This window comes from Thermobia domestica, chromosome 13 (genome assembly GCF_964235325.1).
Source record: "Thermobia domestica chromosome 13, izTheDome1.hap1.1, whole genome shotgun sequence".
In the NCBI taxonomy this organism is placed as follows: domain Eukaryota; kingdom Metazoa; phylum Arthropoda; class Insecta; order Zygentoma; family Lepismatidae; genus Thermobia; species Thermobia domestica.
Window position 1 is genome coordinate 130193145 of NC_137466.1, and position 17348 is coordinate 130210492.

At 34.1% G+C, this 17348-nt stretch overlaps 1 protein-coding gene across 2 annotated transcripts in view; it reads left to right on the plus strand.

Annotated features, from left to right (window-relative positions):
• Window positions 1-17348, plus strand: part of Pgd (phosphogluconate dehydrogenase) — a 67024-nt gene that overhangs the window by 35349 nt on the left and 14327 nt on the right. For both annotated transcript variants that reach the window (XM_081736473.1, XM_081736472.1), the window contains exons 2-5: window positions 9346-9566; window positions 10648-10892; window positions 12051-12227; window positions 15698-15782. In XM_081736473.1, coding sequence (XP_081592599.1) covers window positions 9346-9566; window positions 10648-10892; window positions 12051-12227; window positions 15698-15782 — 728 coding nt within the window. The remainder of the gene's footprint in view (window positions 1-9345; window positions 9567-10647; window positions 10893-12050; window positions 12228-15697; window positions 15783-17348) is intronic.

The window sequence follows — 17348 nt, forward strand, 5'->3', positions numbered from 1 at the left end:
ACACAGGATTATAAGAAACTTCTTGCAAACCACTGAATAAAGGGAAAACAGATGTACAGTAATATATTTGGTTAACCCGTGTATTCCGCGTATTACTATATCGCCTGCTCAAACAAGAAGTGGAAAAAATATGAAATAATACCAAACAACAACAACAACTACTACTACTGCATCATCTATTTCTTCATCGACTGCATCATCATAATCATAGTCTTTAATTACTTGTCCTTTTTTTCCCGGGACCCGGGTTCGATTCTCGGCGGAGCACATCTGATTTGGATTCCACGTCAAGATATAGGTCCACGTCTCGTATAGCCTTAACCTCGGAGCAAAATTGTGGCGCGTTAAAAATTAAAAAAAAAAAAAAGCCATTGAAATCTATCGTTGGCCAATTCCTAACTTAAAATATTTCAATTGACTTTTATAGTAAACTCTGGCAATTAGGGACACGTGGACACTAGATTTTTTCACTGTAAATTTACATCTTATTTCGTGTAAATTTACGCGTTTTTTTATTGATGGCTTAGTGAGAGCTTTCAGTAAGTAGCTTGCTCTTGTTTTCTTATTTTCTAAAAAAGAAATTAGATGGATATTATGATTATACCAGCAGAATTCTTCCTACTCGTCATTGGTCCTTTTATAGAGATGCGCAGCCAGAAAGTTTTGTTGAGGGATCCGAAGTAGGAGGGATTCGGACCGGGTAGATCCTTGTGAGTGTGTCCTGCTGAACAGAAAATATATTAATTCAACATCTACTTCGTAAGACTCCATTCGAATGTTAACTAAATCATCAATCAAACTAAACAAAGGTTTTCTTTCTTCTACAGATATCTACAGAATTCAGATCACACTTTTAACCCTCTAGAAAAGCCAGGCCACCCTGTCGATTTGCAGGGCCTAGGGCGAAAAAAATATGGAATTTATGGGGACAAATATATGGGGGAAAATTCTACATTTATCATGAACAGGTTTCTCCGCCAATTTTAACTTTTTCGTATCAATTGTAGTGATGTCTGGCTATGATGGCAAGAGGTAGGAATTTGAGGTGCTGCACTTGAAGATGTTTTTACTAAGGAAGCATGCTTGGATAGGAAACATTAAATAAACACTCCTAACTGTGTTTTGGTTACACCTTCTTTCAATTTCTTCATTTTTTTGTTTCATTTTTAAAAACCTTTTTGTTCTCCTCCTTTTCCGCGTTTCATTTCTGAAAATAATTAACCCTTAAGTACACAGACCCCCAAACAGGTAAATTTTGTGTTGGTACCTAAAAGTCCTGATAAAGAAAAAAATGTAACAAAATGTCTCAAAACGAGTACAAAAAAAATCCAGTTGCAGCAAATACTTTTAAACACACGCCTAGGGTTTACATTGTCTTAATTATAAAAGAATTTTTTTTATTAAAAAAAAAAGATCAATTTGTGGGTCTATTGGACCCCCGCGCGAGGAGTACTGCTGTCATGCGCGCCAATTACGTGGGTGCTCCGGGGCTCCAGCACCCACACAAATAATCTTGTGGGTGCGCCCCACCCACAAGTTTTTTAGTTTGATAGAAACAAAATAAATGTTTCTCACTTGCCATTATCAGATAATAATAATAATAATAATAATAATAATAATAATAATAATAATAATAATAATAATAAGCAATTAAAACTTTAAGATGCAAGTTAAAATTTCAAACTTCTAAAACACAATTGCTTACTCTTTAATACTTTTTGCACAAACGTTTCAAATATGTTTGTGCAAAGCAATCAAGCAACACACTCAGCCCTTCCTTGCCTGCCTCTGTCCTAGTCAAATGCAGTCCCCACAATAAAAAAAAATGAAACTATATTGTGAATATAATCGAGCATAGCCCTTTATGACAGTTTTGCATAAAAGATTTTAACTAAAAGGAAATCAATCGAAAAATATCAAGATTTTCCTGAAAACATATAAATGTTCCGTCACTGATATGCACCCACATAAATTTTGAAAAATCGGCGCCCTTGACTGTTGTAACAAAAAAAGGACGCGAGTATTTACGGGTTAAAGAAGGAACACAAAGAGTTTATGGCATACATTACTTTCGTTGCAGTACAGTCCCGTTAGGTGAAATCTATTGAATAGGAAGTAAAAGGAGGTGGCAATATCAAAGTTACCATCGATGGATTGATTGGTTGGTCAGTTTGGACTTTAGCGTCCCGTTTGGCACCGAGGGTATATGAAACGGAATCTACATCTTAATATGGGATTCGACATGAGCTCCCACCGGGATTCGAACCCGATCTCCCGCGCTGTACCATATAGCCACGAGCAGTACTTAGTGTCGCACTGAAGAGTACTTAGTGTAGAGATGCACCCGCACTGAAAAAAAAAAAAAAAAAAATGAAATGTTAAATGTTTTAAATGTTACTTGTTTTAACAGTTTCCCTAACTTGCTACTTTAATAATATCGGATTTTAAGACTTGTTTTATTCAGATGTTTTAAATACATTAGTGCAGTGGTTCTCAAACTTTTCGATAACGCGGACCCCCTGTTCTTTCGGAAAGTGATCTGCGGACCTCCTTGCAATGCTATCTGATTTTTCACATGGTGTTAAAGAAATATACTAATCAGAATTACCATTGACAAAAAAGGACCAAAAAAATTATGCAATAAATAATTTATTCTAAAGATACATGGTTGTTTTCTACTGAACGAAATTTCGATTGAAAACATTAACTTTCAAGACTGAAAATCATTTTTTTTTAAATAAAGAAATTCACTTGATAAACAATGTTTTCAAATGTGGGGTTACTAATGTGAGGAATGAAACTGTTTTTTTTTTTTTTTTTCCATAATTGTATTAAAATCTGAAATAGGGTTTGTCACCATCAATCTTAGGTCCAATTTCACCACATTAAGACGATTTCGCTTTAAGATTTTAATACTGCAAAGAGCAGAAAATGTCTGCTCACATAAGTAAGTGGTAGGGAAAGGCATCAAATGTTGCAGTGCCTTTTTAGACAACTCTTCATACTCACAGCTCACACGCAACCAAGAGTCACAAAGTTCATTCATTTCCATTGAAAACTTTTTTTCCCATGTATCGCAGGATAGTTCCAATAGCTGTTCTTGTTCTATGTTAGGGAGATTCATACCTTGTATGTCGTGGATTTCTACATTAGTGAACGGATTTTCAATTCAACCATTACCAGGTTGTGGGACAGGAAAATATTCTCGAAAACTTGCAACTAATGCTCTCAAGTGTCATTAAAGTGTTTTGTGCATTTCAACAGAGTTTTTCACCTGGAAAGTCAATGAAATCCTTGAGCACTGGAAGTGATGAATAGTTATTGTTTTATACTCGTACTGCCCACAGCTGCAGTTTCTTAATCTTAAAATCACTTCTTGCATAACAGCTAACAGTTCCATTTTATTACAACACATTTCAACTTTTAGGCGTCGCGGACCCCCTGTTTAATTCCCGCGGACCCCACTTTGAGAATCACTGCATTAGTGAATTTTGAGTCCTTACATATGATGCAATCAGTTTTGGTACTATTTGTATGAATATTTACATTTGAAGTTTGCATTAAAAAAAAATAATAATAAAATTCCTAGCTGTAATGTATACAGATGTAAACATGTCTTGCAAAAAGTTTACGGTTCTTATCTCGAAATAATTTGGATCCCAAGAATGAATTTGAAATAGTATGAATTTCTTTTTTCCTGATGTGACTGGCTTCTCGAACACGCGGTCTGCTTCGATCGCTCCACTTGCCCCACTTACGGAACGGTACTCTTCAAAATATCTCGCAAAATGGGTTCACGTTGAAGTTATACATGCGTAAGACAACCAGTATGCTACTGTAGTATGGTAGTCTCAAATTATGGGAGCTTTTTTAAAGTCATTGTGCACAAACATGCATCGTGTTCTGTTTTGTCCCACTTTTTATATTAGGCAATTTAGGCAATCGATAAATTAGTAGGTTAAATGACTTCAGACGATCGATCATTAAATAAGGTTATTCGCTTACTTCGTCAGCGGAAAAGCGGTCTTAGATTAGATTTTCTCGACTTTTCATTTTTATTTGATTGGTCAGTTTGCGTAAGTTTGCTTTACTGTGTGCTAAAAGCATTGTCAACAACACACATTCCCCCTTGCGCTTTTTTTTTTTTTTTTTTTTTTTTTGTTTGCTTGGCTCCCTGGGCTTTTCCCTAGTTACGAGCCTGCGCCAGGCACCTAATTAAACTCAGATTTCGTATTCTTTCTTTTGTGATATGAAATGGAAGAAAAACAGGAATTGACTTACATCACGAGTGATGATTATTGAAGCCATATTTATCAAATGAGTTACGGGTCGTGAACGCATCTTTTGAGTGTTGGAGTCGTCATATTCTTACAGGAATTACTACATTAGGTAAATTCCCCTTTTCCTCCTTACTTGGATTGGGCAGAGTTTGAGGGAAAGAATGTTAAATTTGGGTGTTGTGCCCAAGGGCGCCCATGTTATTTCCAAGGAGGGGCAAGTATAAACGACATTTCAAATGTAGTCTCAAATTTTGCGGCAACTATTCTAAAATATCTATTGGGTTTTCGATCTTCCGAAGCACAATTTCCTCTAGGGGGGGCAGGCTTCCCACCCTTCTCCCCTGATGGGCGCCCTTGGTTGTGCCTATCTCCGTTAAAATGAAGCAATAGCTTTTCTTATTGCTATAGGCAGTGAAGAGAGAGAAATAGAAATCGAGTAAAAAAGAAAAAGCTGGGATAATTTCTGGAATAGCTGTAGATATTTTTTTGATTTTAATTCCAGTTCATTAACGAGTTTATTTTAGGAAATAACTTTCCAAAGCTTTCAATATCTTCCATTGAATGAATGTTTTCCCATTAAATTTTTCAAACTTTGAGCCCTCTTCTATTTGAAAATGAATAAATTTGAACTGAAACGAATGTTGTATTTCCTTTTCCCTCCAAATTTCTGGGAGCTCATGTGGTTCGGATTCCACGTTAATCAGTAGGTCCACGTCTCATATAGCCTCGCTGCTGAACGGGACGTTAAACTCAAAATCAACTCAACTCAACTCCAAATTTCTATTGCCCGTGTTTGCTCTATGGTGATCAGTATTGGATGAACGATATATATAATATAGTGTTTCATAACAACACCGACAACGTTTGAGAGGTAATTCGTGACACCAAGATAAGCGAAAAAATATAGACCAACCTCGGTGAACAAATGCTTCCTTTCCGAGTTATAGGCTGCCGAAAACATGAAAAAAAAATATATATATATATAACTTTAAATATCCATAGTTCCAATACTATGGGACATACCGTAGCCGGGTCAAAACTTCACTTGGGAACTAATATGTGAGCTATCCAAAAATACATGTTTCAGAATCCTAAGGTAATCACGGGCACATTTTTTATAGAGATAAATTGGCTCGGGCATATAATTTGAAGTACTCACCAACTACCCCTTTAAAAATTGTTGCGTGAGTACATTAGGATTCTGAAACATGGATATTTGGAAAGCGCACATATTAGTACCTCAGAGAAGTCTTGACTACGGTAGATCCCATAGTTTAGAAGCTACGGACCTTTAAAGTTCACTTTTTCACATTTTCGGCAAACTATAACTCCGAAAGGAAGTATTAGTGCACTCAGGTTGGTCTATACTTTTTGTCTTATCTTGGTATCAGGAATCACCTCCCAAAAGTTGTCGATGTTGTTTTGAAACACCCTGTATATAGACTATTACTGATGTAACGTCCTTCAGGCGTCGCCACTGGATGGTAACATTTTGAATAACCTACTAACAGTGGAAGTTATAGAACCAGTTTGCATTTTGGCTCTTAAAAAATTTCAAATGTTAGCATAGATCTATTATTCCATTATGTAAGACAGTTCCCAGAATAAGAAGGAAAAAAAGGACAAAGAAAGAAGGGTTATTTAATGAAAAGTAGCTTGAAAACAAAGTAGCAGGTATATAAAAAACATTGAAAGCGTTGATTTTTCCAGTTTGTTATTCTATTCAAGTGTAACCTCTAAAATGTGCACTGTCACATCCAGAAAGTCTTGTTACGCAACCTTTTAGGAAGAGCATATTTTACAGCCTTTGGTTTTTTCCTGTATAGTTTCCTCGTCACCGAGAATGTAGACAGTTCATTCAAAATAAATAAAGTTGTTTGGTCAGTTTTTTCTGTTGAAAAGTTAACGACTGGCTCATGTAGAGGCTATTGGCCGTTTCTCTGTTTCCATTTTTATCATTTGAAAACTTGTAGAATATTTATGATATAGCTTTATTTTTCGTACAATTCTAATTTTTCACATAATATGATGTTAGTCTTGTATTATCGGTGCGGAACTCGATTGTGTTCAGGCGAAGTTTTTTTCTTTCTTTTCTTCCCTTTTTTTTATTTTAGTGAGAGCCATTATAGTTTTATTTTTATTTCAAATACTATATAGTTGTATCGCTTACATCATCATTATTATTATTATTATTATTATTATTATTATTATTATTATTACGATTTCGTATACATCATTATTCGACTATACATTCGTTTAATTCATAAAGACAGCAATAAGTACGGCTTTAGTGTTTTCGGAGATACGTATTTACAATACTTCGGTAAACAGAAGTGGTCAAACTTCCAATTCTCAGTAGTATAAGAAATTGAAGTAAAGGAAAGTAATATGAAAGTAAATGTAAAGTAATATGAAAGTAAAGTAAAGTAATACGGTGTATGAATTGTTTCATATTAGGCAATGAAAAAAGAAAAGTAAAATTCTCTATCGAGAGCAGTGTGCGCTTGAAACGCATTCTATCCTCTGCGTCCCACGCTATGTATTTGCCGTGGCTAAGGGGCACGGTGATGATGAGACGGATAATGGTGGTATGACGAAAGTGGAAGAATACGGGAGAACCCCAAGAAAATCGCGCGTACACTATTTGTTTACCACAAAACTCACTAGCGAGCTGGAATGTTTATACAAAATTTCAAGATTCTGCTCCTTTGACTTCGGAAATCTACCGTACGCCGAAAAACCTATTTAAGCACTCCCAATCTTATCTAAGAATATGAAATTCCAGAAACACATCTTATTTGCAATGTAGGGTGCAAGAAGAACATTTATAAAAAATTTCAAGATTTTAGGCCTTGATAGTTCCGGAGATTGATCGAATAACAAAAAAATCATTTAAGCTCTCATCCTCCTTAGTGATATGCAATTCTCTGATATTTGCCTTATTTACAGGCTAAGTTCTGCGCCTTACAATTTCAGAGATATGGCAAAATACCAAAAAAAAAAAAAAAAAAAAAACTTTCAACTTCCCACCACCCTAGGATATGTAATTTCCGAAACTTCGTCTTGTTTACAGGTTAGGGTGCAAGAAAAAGATTTATACAAAATTTCAAAGTTTTAAGCCGTAGAGAGAGAGAGAGAAAAAAAAAAAACTATAATTCCGCCATTTCCCCATAGGATTCGCATTCCTGAAACCTCATTATTTGCAGCCTAGGGTACAAGGATAATTATACACAATTTCAAGGTTTTAGGCTTTATATTTTCGGAGTTCGAGTAAATGGCAAAAAATCTCCAAATCTTCTCATCGGATACACAATTCTCAAAACCTTGTCTTATTTACAGTGTGGGATGCTAAGAGAACATTTATACAAAATTTGAAGGTTGTAATTTCGGAGATCTGTTGAACGACAAAAGAATCAGTCAAGGTCTCCCATTTCCCCTTAGAATACGCAATTCCCGAACGTTAATCTTATTTAAAAGCTAGGGTGCACAGAGAACATTTATACAAAATTTCTAATCTCTAGGCCGTATAGTTTCGGAGATTTCACGAAAACTATTTAAGCCTTCCACCTCTCCTCTCTCAGGATATGCGGTTCCCAAAACATCCTCTTATTTGTAGCCAAGGGTGCAAGTAAAATATTGGTGCAAAATTTCAAGATTATACGCTGTGTATTTACGGATATGAGGAGAAGACTTTTTTTTATTATTATTTTTAATTATTAAAAAGCCTTCTTAGAATATAAAATTTCCAAGACCTCGCTTTATTTGCAGCCTAGGCAGCCTAAGAAAATATTTATACAAAATTTCGAGGATCTATATACAGCCTAGATGGAAGGGGAACATTTCTTAAAATTTCAAAGATGTATACGTAGTAGTTTCGGAGATCTGTTGATGAATAAATCAGTGAGCCAATCAGTAGATTTACTGTTCTCATATTTACTATATATATATATATATATATATATATATATATATATATATATATATATATATATATCCGATTTTGATTAAAGATTAGTTTTTATGAAAACCATGATTTTGTGTAGTAAGACTTTTATACCATAATGTTTTTCTACCTAATGACTCAAATTTAATGAAATTGAATAATTTTAAAAAGGGACTCACTGAATATGGTTATTTTTATTAGCATTTTGAATTATAATACCCATTAGATTAATTATAAATTATAAGACACAGAACTTAAAGTTTTCAAACTGTTCAACTCTAACGTGGTTCGTTTAAAATAGCTGCATCAGTAACTATGTTCTGAAAGTTAGATATAGGACTGTATTTACTGAAATATTTTTGTATGTATGCTTTTTATTGCTTTCCATGCAAATGGGGGGGGGGAGGAGATATCTACAAATTGGTACTAGTTCTGACGCCATTTAATCTGCCGGGAACGGAATGACATTAGAAAGATAAACATTAAAAGTAGCTGACAGTACTTACTACTTGTAGTTTTTGTAACCACGTTCCGTATACCATCTTCCAAGATTTTTGAACGAGTTATGTTTAATAGTGCATTTAAAAAATAATCATTATCCTATTTTATTTTACCCATAAACGAATTACTTAATAAGAGGGTTTTTTGAGATAATATAAAATTTTATCTAACAAACTTTATGCGGCATCGACTGTAAAATCTGCCGTTGTAAATCGTGTCAACGTCATTTGGTTTCCTGGCACAAGTTTTTCTTTTAAACAGAGCCAGTGATTATACATAGACATCTTGAGATTTTGCACACATTTAATTGGTTAGACCCCTCTTTGCAGTTCGTGATAATAATTTCTCTAGCCACGATGGCAAGGTGGAATGGTTCTGTTTTCAAGCGTGTATTTCAAATACTGCTATTCAGTCAAATAATCTTAGCACATTATGTAGCCTAACTCATCTTGTATAACATATCATACATATTTACTGAATCATTATATGCATCAATTTGTCAACTCTAGAATAAAACTGAGTTATAAGTTTTAACAAAATCAATTCGGCTAAATAGTTAAGAGAGACTTGTCATATTTTATGTGTATATATATATTACATTATGTTACTTTCTCTTTACAGGGCTGATATTGCACTCATAGGTCTGGCTGTTATGGGCCAGAACCTGATTCTGAATATGAACGATCATGGTTTCGTAGTTTGTGCGTACAACAGAACTACAGAAAAAGTTGACAACTTTTTGCAGAATGAAGCTAAAGGAACTCAAGTTATCGGAGCACATAGTTTAGAAGAAATGGTTTCCAAATTGAAGAAACCTCGTCGGGTTATGATGTTAGTAAAAGGTAAACATATATGGATTTTTGTTTTATATAGTTTCATCATATCTCACACCATGGTTTTGATTTTTTATTATTATTATTATTTGATCAGAACCAAGCAAAGTGAATAATCTGTTCTTGAGATGAATAAATTTAGTTGAGTTCATTTTTTAAAAAAGTTATCTTTCTGTTAAGTTATTGTTCATGTTTTCTTGTTTGGTTATTTTATTTTCTCTGTAGAATTAAGATATTCTACCAGAGATTGTGCAAAATAAAATAGCTGTAGGATTTAGGAATGCAGTCCTATTTATTTATTTTGTCCATGACAAGATAATAAAGTGAAATTTGATTCTAAGGGTTGTTTTAAATAAAATACTATTCTGGCTTAAATTAAAAATCTCAATTGACCAAAAATTATACACAAATACAAAGGTAGAGGTGTGAGAGAGGGAGGGGAGTTATTTTGAACAAGACTATATTTGGAAGTGCATTTTAAAATAATAACCTTGTATTTTAATTACTTTCATATTTGAGGTAATGTGAAACTTGATCTAACTTGATCTATCAAACAAAGTCGGTTTAAATTTAAAAATTATTTTGTTGAGAAACTATATAGTATTGGACAAAGAATTTGCCAAATGGAAAGATTCATTCTACAATGAATAAATATTACATTAATTTTGACTTGATATCAAGGTTGAATTTCAAGTATATAGACAATATTTTTTCTTCAACTGAAGTAATGAATAGTGTATTTCAAATAATAATCATTATATCAGTTAAAGGAAAAAGGCCAAGGTACTGGTACTTAGTTAAAATTCGTTCTTTATCAGGTGGAAAATTGAATTATTAATTTATTTTGACAAATTCTGTATTGGTGATTTCCGTGTTCAATACAAGATTTCGTTCAGTTATTTTTTTTTTATTTTTTTTTTTAAGTCTATATAGAATGCTGTTGCTTACGATTAGTAAGTGAACTATTAAGTTTCCAGGTAAAATTCATAGTCAAATATAAATGAACATTTTCTGTAATCACCGGTTTTTTATTTTAAAAAAATGTCTAGAAATGCATTGGAAATTTGTCACAGAAAATATTGTTTTACAGCCGGTCAAGCTGTAGATGATTTCATTCAGAAATTGGTACCTTTGCTGGAGAAAGGGGATATTATTATTGACGGCGGAAACTCTGAATATCAAGACACTCAACGACGAACAAAGGAGCTTCGAGAAAAAGGTCTTCTGTATGTTGGCTCTGGAGTCTCTGGAGGTGAGGATGGCGCTAGGTACGGACCTTCGCTTATGCCTGGAGGAAATCCAGACGCTTGGCCTTACATAAAAGACATTTTCCAGGTAATATTTAGAAAAAGGCTGTATTTAGTTGTTTAAAAACTTAGTATACATTGTGAATTTACTCTCTGGTACGAAACCTCCAAAGGTTTAAGCCCATGAGGAAGAGTGATCAGCTGAGTGGGATGTGTGGTTATCATATTGCAAGTCTTGCCACCGTAATTACTAGATTTCTTGATTAGTGTTCGCTAGTTTTTCATTCAAGAACCTTCCTAATTGTCCTGTCACCCGTCTAGGTACTAACCAGACATAAGACTGTTTTATTCCGATGATCTTACGATAGAGCAGTAGGTCATTCTCATACGTCATTCTTTATGCCTGTAATTGAATATAGAAAAGATTACACCAGTTATTGAAGTTTACTCAGTAGTCTTTCTAGGGCTAGTCTTATCACATTAATTTTGTGCTGAACAAAGAGTATCTTTAGTTTCTTTAGTTTTTTTGTATAGTTTTTAAATGTTAATTTCCGTCTACATTTACATTTAATTGACGACTACGTTATTTTTATTTGCATTTATGATCGTACTGTATGCAACACGTAATTCTTTAACATTGAAATATTAAAGAATCATTTTCTTTGCTCCAAAAGTAGTGTACACATTTTTGTTTTGTTGGTTATTAAAGCACCTTTACATGCTTTAACATATATTTTTATAATTGTGAAAAGCCTACAAATGGGAGACGGTGTAAGAATAACATTGGACATGTAACTACCATTTATGTTAACTATAGCTATAACAGTATGAAAACAATCTAAGAAATTATTATTTATCTAAGATTAAAATTTTTACTTCACTTATCTTCACTTCAATTACTTCTGCTTCTTCCTCCTTCTGTTCTTTAACTCACAGAAAATTTGCATTAACTTATACAAAGCTGCTTATGTACAAATCTGAGTAATGGTGTTATCTGAACTGTTTAAAGTCTCAGAAATTTGCAATTTTAAAAAAGCTTTGTATAACTTAATTCCAATTCTTGTACAGGTTGCCTTCGTCTAAATTTACCGTTGAGTATTTTAGAAATATAACCATCCTAGTAGGGTTTCCAGGGTACACAAAAGGGTGAGTTAGTTAATAAGAATTTTACTTCATTCATATTGTCTGAAGCAAGTTTAATTATTAGTTTACACTCATACATGTATTTTTTTTTTTTCATTTTCAGTCTATATCTGCAAAAGCAGGAGGTGAACCTTGCTGTGATTGGGTGGGTGAAGACGGTGCTGGTCATTTTGTCAAAATGGTTCACAACGGAATTGAATATGGAGACATGCAACTCATCTGTGAAGCCTATCATCTGATGAAAGACGCTTTAGGAATGTCAAATGATGACATGAGTAAGGTAATGAGTCAGAACGAGTTGATTAATTTTATATATATATATATATATATATATATATATATATATATATATATAGTGGCGGATCCAAGGAGAGGGCTATAGCCCCTCCCCCCTTTTACGCTCAGGTATACACTGGATAAAATGGGCTTCAATCCTGCTTTACACTGGATACAACGCCATAAATGCCATATAAAGAATATTTATTCTGACATCAAAAGATGCAAATATTGCATGCCAAACAGACTGTGATTCTACCTCAGAATCCATCAATCTGAATTCGAATAATATAATGCCGCCAATATATGAACTTCTAGGTTTGTTTCTGGTAATCTTAGAGGAAATTCAAGAGCCAAGAACGCCCCTTTAGGTAAGTGTGGAAACTGCATCGCAGGCATTGGTTTCAGAATATTTGGTGCACGTAGCTGAGGAAAAAATAGGCTGCACTACATGTGTCGAAAATATTTCGGTGCCACCAACTAGAACACCAATTAATGGATGTGAAATGCACTCAGGATAGAGGAGGACTTTGTTATCCCACTTCTCACTTTCTGCGAATTGTGAAAAATACCCACTCATTTGGTGAAGCGGCTTTACCCTATTGCAAAAACGTGAGACTGCCTTTTCGAAACTTGAGTCGTCATATAGCTCCCGCGTTATGCTAATCAACTGCGTCCAGATGCCCAAAAGATACAACCCACACATCTCAAGTCGTACGTACCTATACTGCTACAGAAATTCGTAAAAATCTGCTCTGACAAACATTGGCAAGAGACAGTCGGAGAAAGGTGACACGAATTCGTTTCAAATCAACACCTCTTGAATTAAAAAAAAATAAATAAATAAAAATAAAAAAAAAAATAAAAAAAATAAATAAAATAATAATAATAATAATAATAATAATAAATAAATAAACTATGTAAACAACAGAATATCAAGTGTTCAGTGTTGTTCTTCATATGGCTCTTCTCACGAGATCAGAACACGAAATTATAATGATACTCTCGAGTGTAAGTATCTTTCAAATTCTGAAAACACTATAAAATATGTCTATTTAGCTGTGGTGGTTTTAGCAGTAGGCCGAGTGGGCACGGAACTACCCAAAAAATTTGAAAATATATAATTATAAACGCTAAATGATACAATAAAGAGTAAATATATTTTCCACTACTTATATTAAGCAGATAATTAAACATCAAACACTACTGTAAAAGAAATTTTCTACTGGCATTGATCAGTTAAATATGTATATGTATCCATAACCAAGGGAGCGGGTCTACCCAAAATTACAATCATAAAGCCGCCCCTGCTATTTAGGTATACATAAAACTCTTATGTGAATTTTTTGTGAATTTTAACCCGACTCATGGAATGAGCGGGCAGTAACGACGAGCGAACCTACCGTCCAGCGGGCTGTGATATACAGTATCACTTCTAACATAATGACGGCTCTATCGACACTAATTGAATAACTTCTGCCTCATTTAAAAAGGGAATTATTGCATTCTGTTTTTCAGTGATATTGAAATGTCCAAATTTTTGAAACTGTTTATGAAATGATATCTTTAATTGAATAATCAACGGTTACACTCTTTAGAGATGGATGATCTAGTCTGGTGAACGAAGTGAAAGAATTGAAGTGAGAATGTGGGAGGAAAGGGAGAACTCAAGAAAACCCACCGGTACAATGCTTTCACGTTAATAACCCGTTCACCCACAAACTGAAATATCCTGGGATCTAACCAGCGATCTCTTGCACCAGAGGTGAGAGCCCCTCCATTGGGTCATCGTACACTTGAAAAACTGTTCATGTTTCTTCGTCGGGGAAAACAGTAAAATTTAACAAAATGTAAGTAAGAAAAATGAAACAAGTGTATGAATATACAAGGGAGTCTTTAATACGTTGTCTACACAAATGAAAAAGTGAATAATAGCGTTATTATTGTTGTGTTTTAACCTTTAACTCCTAGCATTCTCATGTATCTTCTGTTTTCCACGTATTTCAATTTTTCCTTGGAAACATGTACAATTTTGAAAAACAGAAAGCAAATGAAGGAAGATTGTATTCTATTGCGGGAGTAAAGAAATTACGAACTTACATACATAGAGACAAGCTTCGGCGCAGTCTGGTAACTACAGTTTATAAACCACTTAATGTCAAAATGCTTCTGTAAAGATATTTCTTAACCGCGTATAATTTCGAAAGATGAATAGATATCTTACAACTGGATTAGCGGATGCAGTTAACAGAAGCTGTTTGACTGCATCTTCACATCGTTAGAAAATAATTACATTCTCTTACTTACTTCAATGATTTCTTGTCGACTAGGACATTTATACGGTAATAGTTTTTCTATAGATACACTACACTATTAATATTACAGTACAATTTCATTTGTATATTTTAAAAAAAAATCCACTTAATTATAAGCTGACAGTTATTGGTGGTTAAAATAGAGTAATCTCTAGCATAAGAGCACTTTGATAGGTAAGTAATTTAGGTTTGAAAATGTGGTCTGTGCAATTAATTTCTTATTAAATTTGTTTTTCCATTGTAGTGATAATTCGTCATAATCCTGCATTATGTTATTGGACCGTAAACTTCTCATGAATGAAGGTCACTGATGGTTTATTTAAGTAGCTTGCCAAATCTATCGAGACCAAAAATAGAAACAAAGAAACTTCTCGGAAATGATCTTGAAAATAGAAACTATAACAAAATTTCACATTAAACTAAACGATCATAGAAATATTTTAAATTGCTCAATTGCTCGTAGTTTTAGGAGGAAAGATCAAGAATCATGAAGTGATTATACCCAAACTTAGCTTTAGAAAGTAAAGCGTATACTAGGCAGTGTATAATGCCTATTTTACGGTATTTGTTTTGTAATTAATACATTTTGTACAAAATTATATACATATTTTGATGGCAAAACAAATACCAATCTAAAATAGGTTTTAGCAATTTTTTGCCATTGTGTATTAAGTATTCTATTTTTTTTAAATATATACTTAATATGATTTTCCTGTAGAAAAGTGCATACATGTTTTAGTACAAAGATACATAAACTAGTCTCCATTGGAAGATTTTTTTTTTTCTCGTAAAGGACATAAATACTATGATTCCAAACTGATAAATTTTCACTACAATACTACTACTTAGAAATGGTACCATGGAGTATTTTACAAGTAATAACCAAATATCGACGAAGCAAGCATCATACGTTATTGGAAGGTTGAAGTTTGTCTTCTTTTGTTGTTGGAGTAATATGATGCTTGATGTATACCCTGCTTCTTTTATCTTTGTCGTTTAATTACCCAATGATACCCAATAAAATTGGAGGAAATATTGTGAAATATTTCTCGAGAACTGTTATTTGATTTTTCTTTTTTTAATGGTGACTATAGTGAACAGTATTTAGTTACCAAACTTGAAAAAATTAAAAGAAAAATGTTCGTTTGCTTTTTTATAGGTATTTGAAGAATGGAACAAAGGAGAGCTTGACTCGTTTTTGATTGAAATCACAAAAGACATTTTGAAATTTAGAGACTCAGATGGTAAGCTTTAACGAAGTAAAAATAAGGGAATAATATCCCAGTTGTATTTTTTTAGTCCTTAAAAAAATATTAGCAGACACTAATTCAAATTATAAAAAAAAATCTTATTTCAATTTTTTTTTTTTTTTTTTTTAAATTATATCAAAATCTCCAAATTCTGTTTGGGTTTCTTCTTCTTCAGGGAGAATTTAAAAATATATAACTAAGGAAAAGAAGGTGGTGCGTAAAAATGCAAGGAAGTAAAAATACGCGAAATAAGAATGAATAATAGCATCTTTTCATTATTGTTTATATATAAATCCTAAATTCCTTACATCCTTATGCACCTTATACCTTCCGCTTTATTTCTTTGTCTTTAATCATTTTTTTTTTTTTTTTTTTTTCAAAACACAGTTTAGAATATTTCCACGTTTAGTTATCATTGAAAAACAAAGTAAATTTTCTGTGGTATTTACTTTAGGCATATTGACACATTCTAATGGGAACTTAACTCTACCACACAAATAATTAAAAGTAAATATGTGTTTAGAATAATGTTCACACACTTATGTGCCAGTAGTCATGGGGTAGTGATGGGGAACTAATTGATGTCGCGGAAACATTGCGGCAAACCAGTTGAACGGCGCAAAGTAATTTCAGTGTTGTCAGTTAAACTTTTGAGAGTGCAGTGAAACCTCATGTACCGTGGTGACTGGCAAACCGACTGGAATTACCGTAGTTTGAGTGCGGGATAATAGTTTGTGCTAGATGAATGAGACATTCGATTTCAAAAGTCATCCGAACATTGTACTTTTCTTGCTCCTTAGTATCAAAGGTGGCCCGTGAGTACCACATTAAAGGCATTACGGACATCAGGCCCATCAGAAACAAAGCAGTGGCCCACCAAGTGTACTGAATGATCGTAACTGGCAACGTGGACTCGTTCGAGCAGACAGACAAGCAACATAGCATTAATTGACAACATGAGTCAGTGCAGGACGTCTTAGCAACGTGTCTATGAGGTCACTTTAGTGTCGCTAGTAACTGCTGACCAGCGGTAGAGGCTACTCACGTAGGTTCGAGATTATGTGGATTTGGGCCTTAGATGACTGACAATGTGTAGCATGGCAAGAGGCGTTACGTCCCAGTTGGTACACGCGGATGTTAGGGTCCGGGTATGGCGCAGACCTCATGAATCCATGGTCCTAAGTTGTCAACAAGGCACGCTCCAAACTGGTGGCGGCTCTGTAATGGTTTGAAGCGTATGTAGATTGCTTGGGTCCTCTGGTCCACTTGCACCGGACATTAACCCGTCATTACTATCTTAAGCTGCTTGATGACTATCTTAAGCCCTTTATAGACTTTGTGTACTCTGGGGTTTTCCAGGATGACAATGCCCATGTCACCGGGCGGCAATCATGTGTGACTCATTTGAGAAACATTATGGCAGTTTTCAACGCATGATTTCACCCCCTTAGATTTCCGGACATGAGAGCCCTATTAGGCACACGTCGAACATCATTCGTGCCCTGATCCTCCATCTGCAACAATCACCAAATTGTGGACGGCAATCGAGGCTACACATCC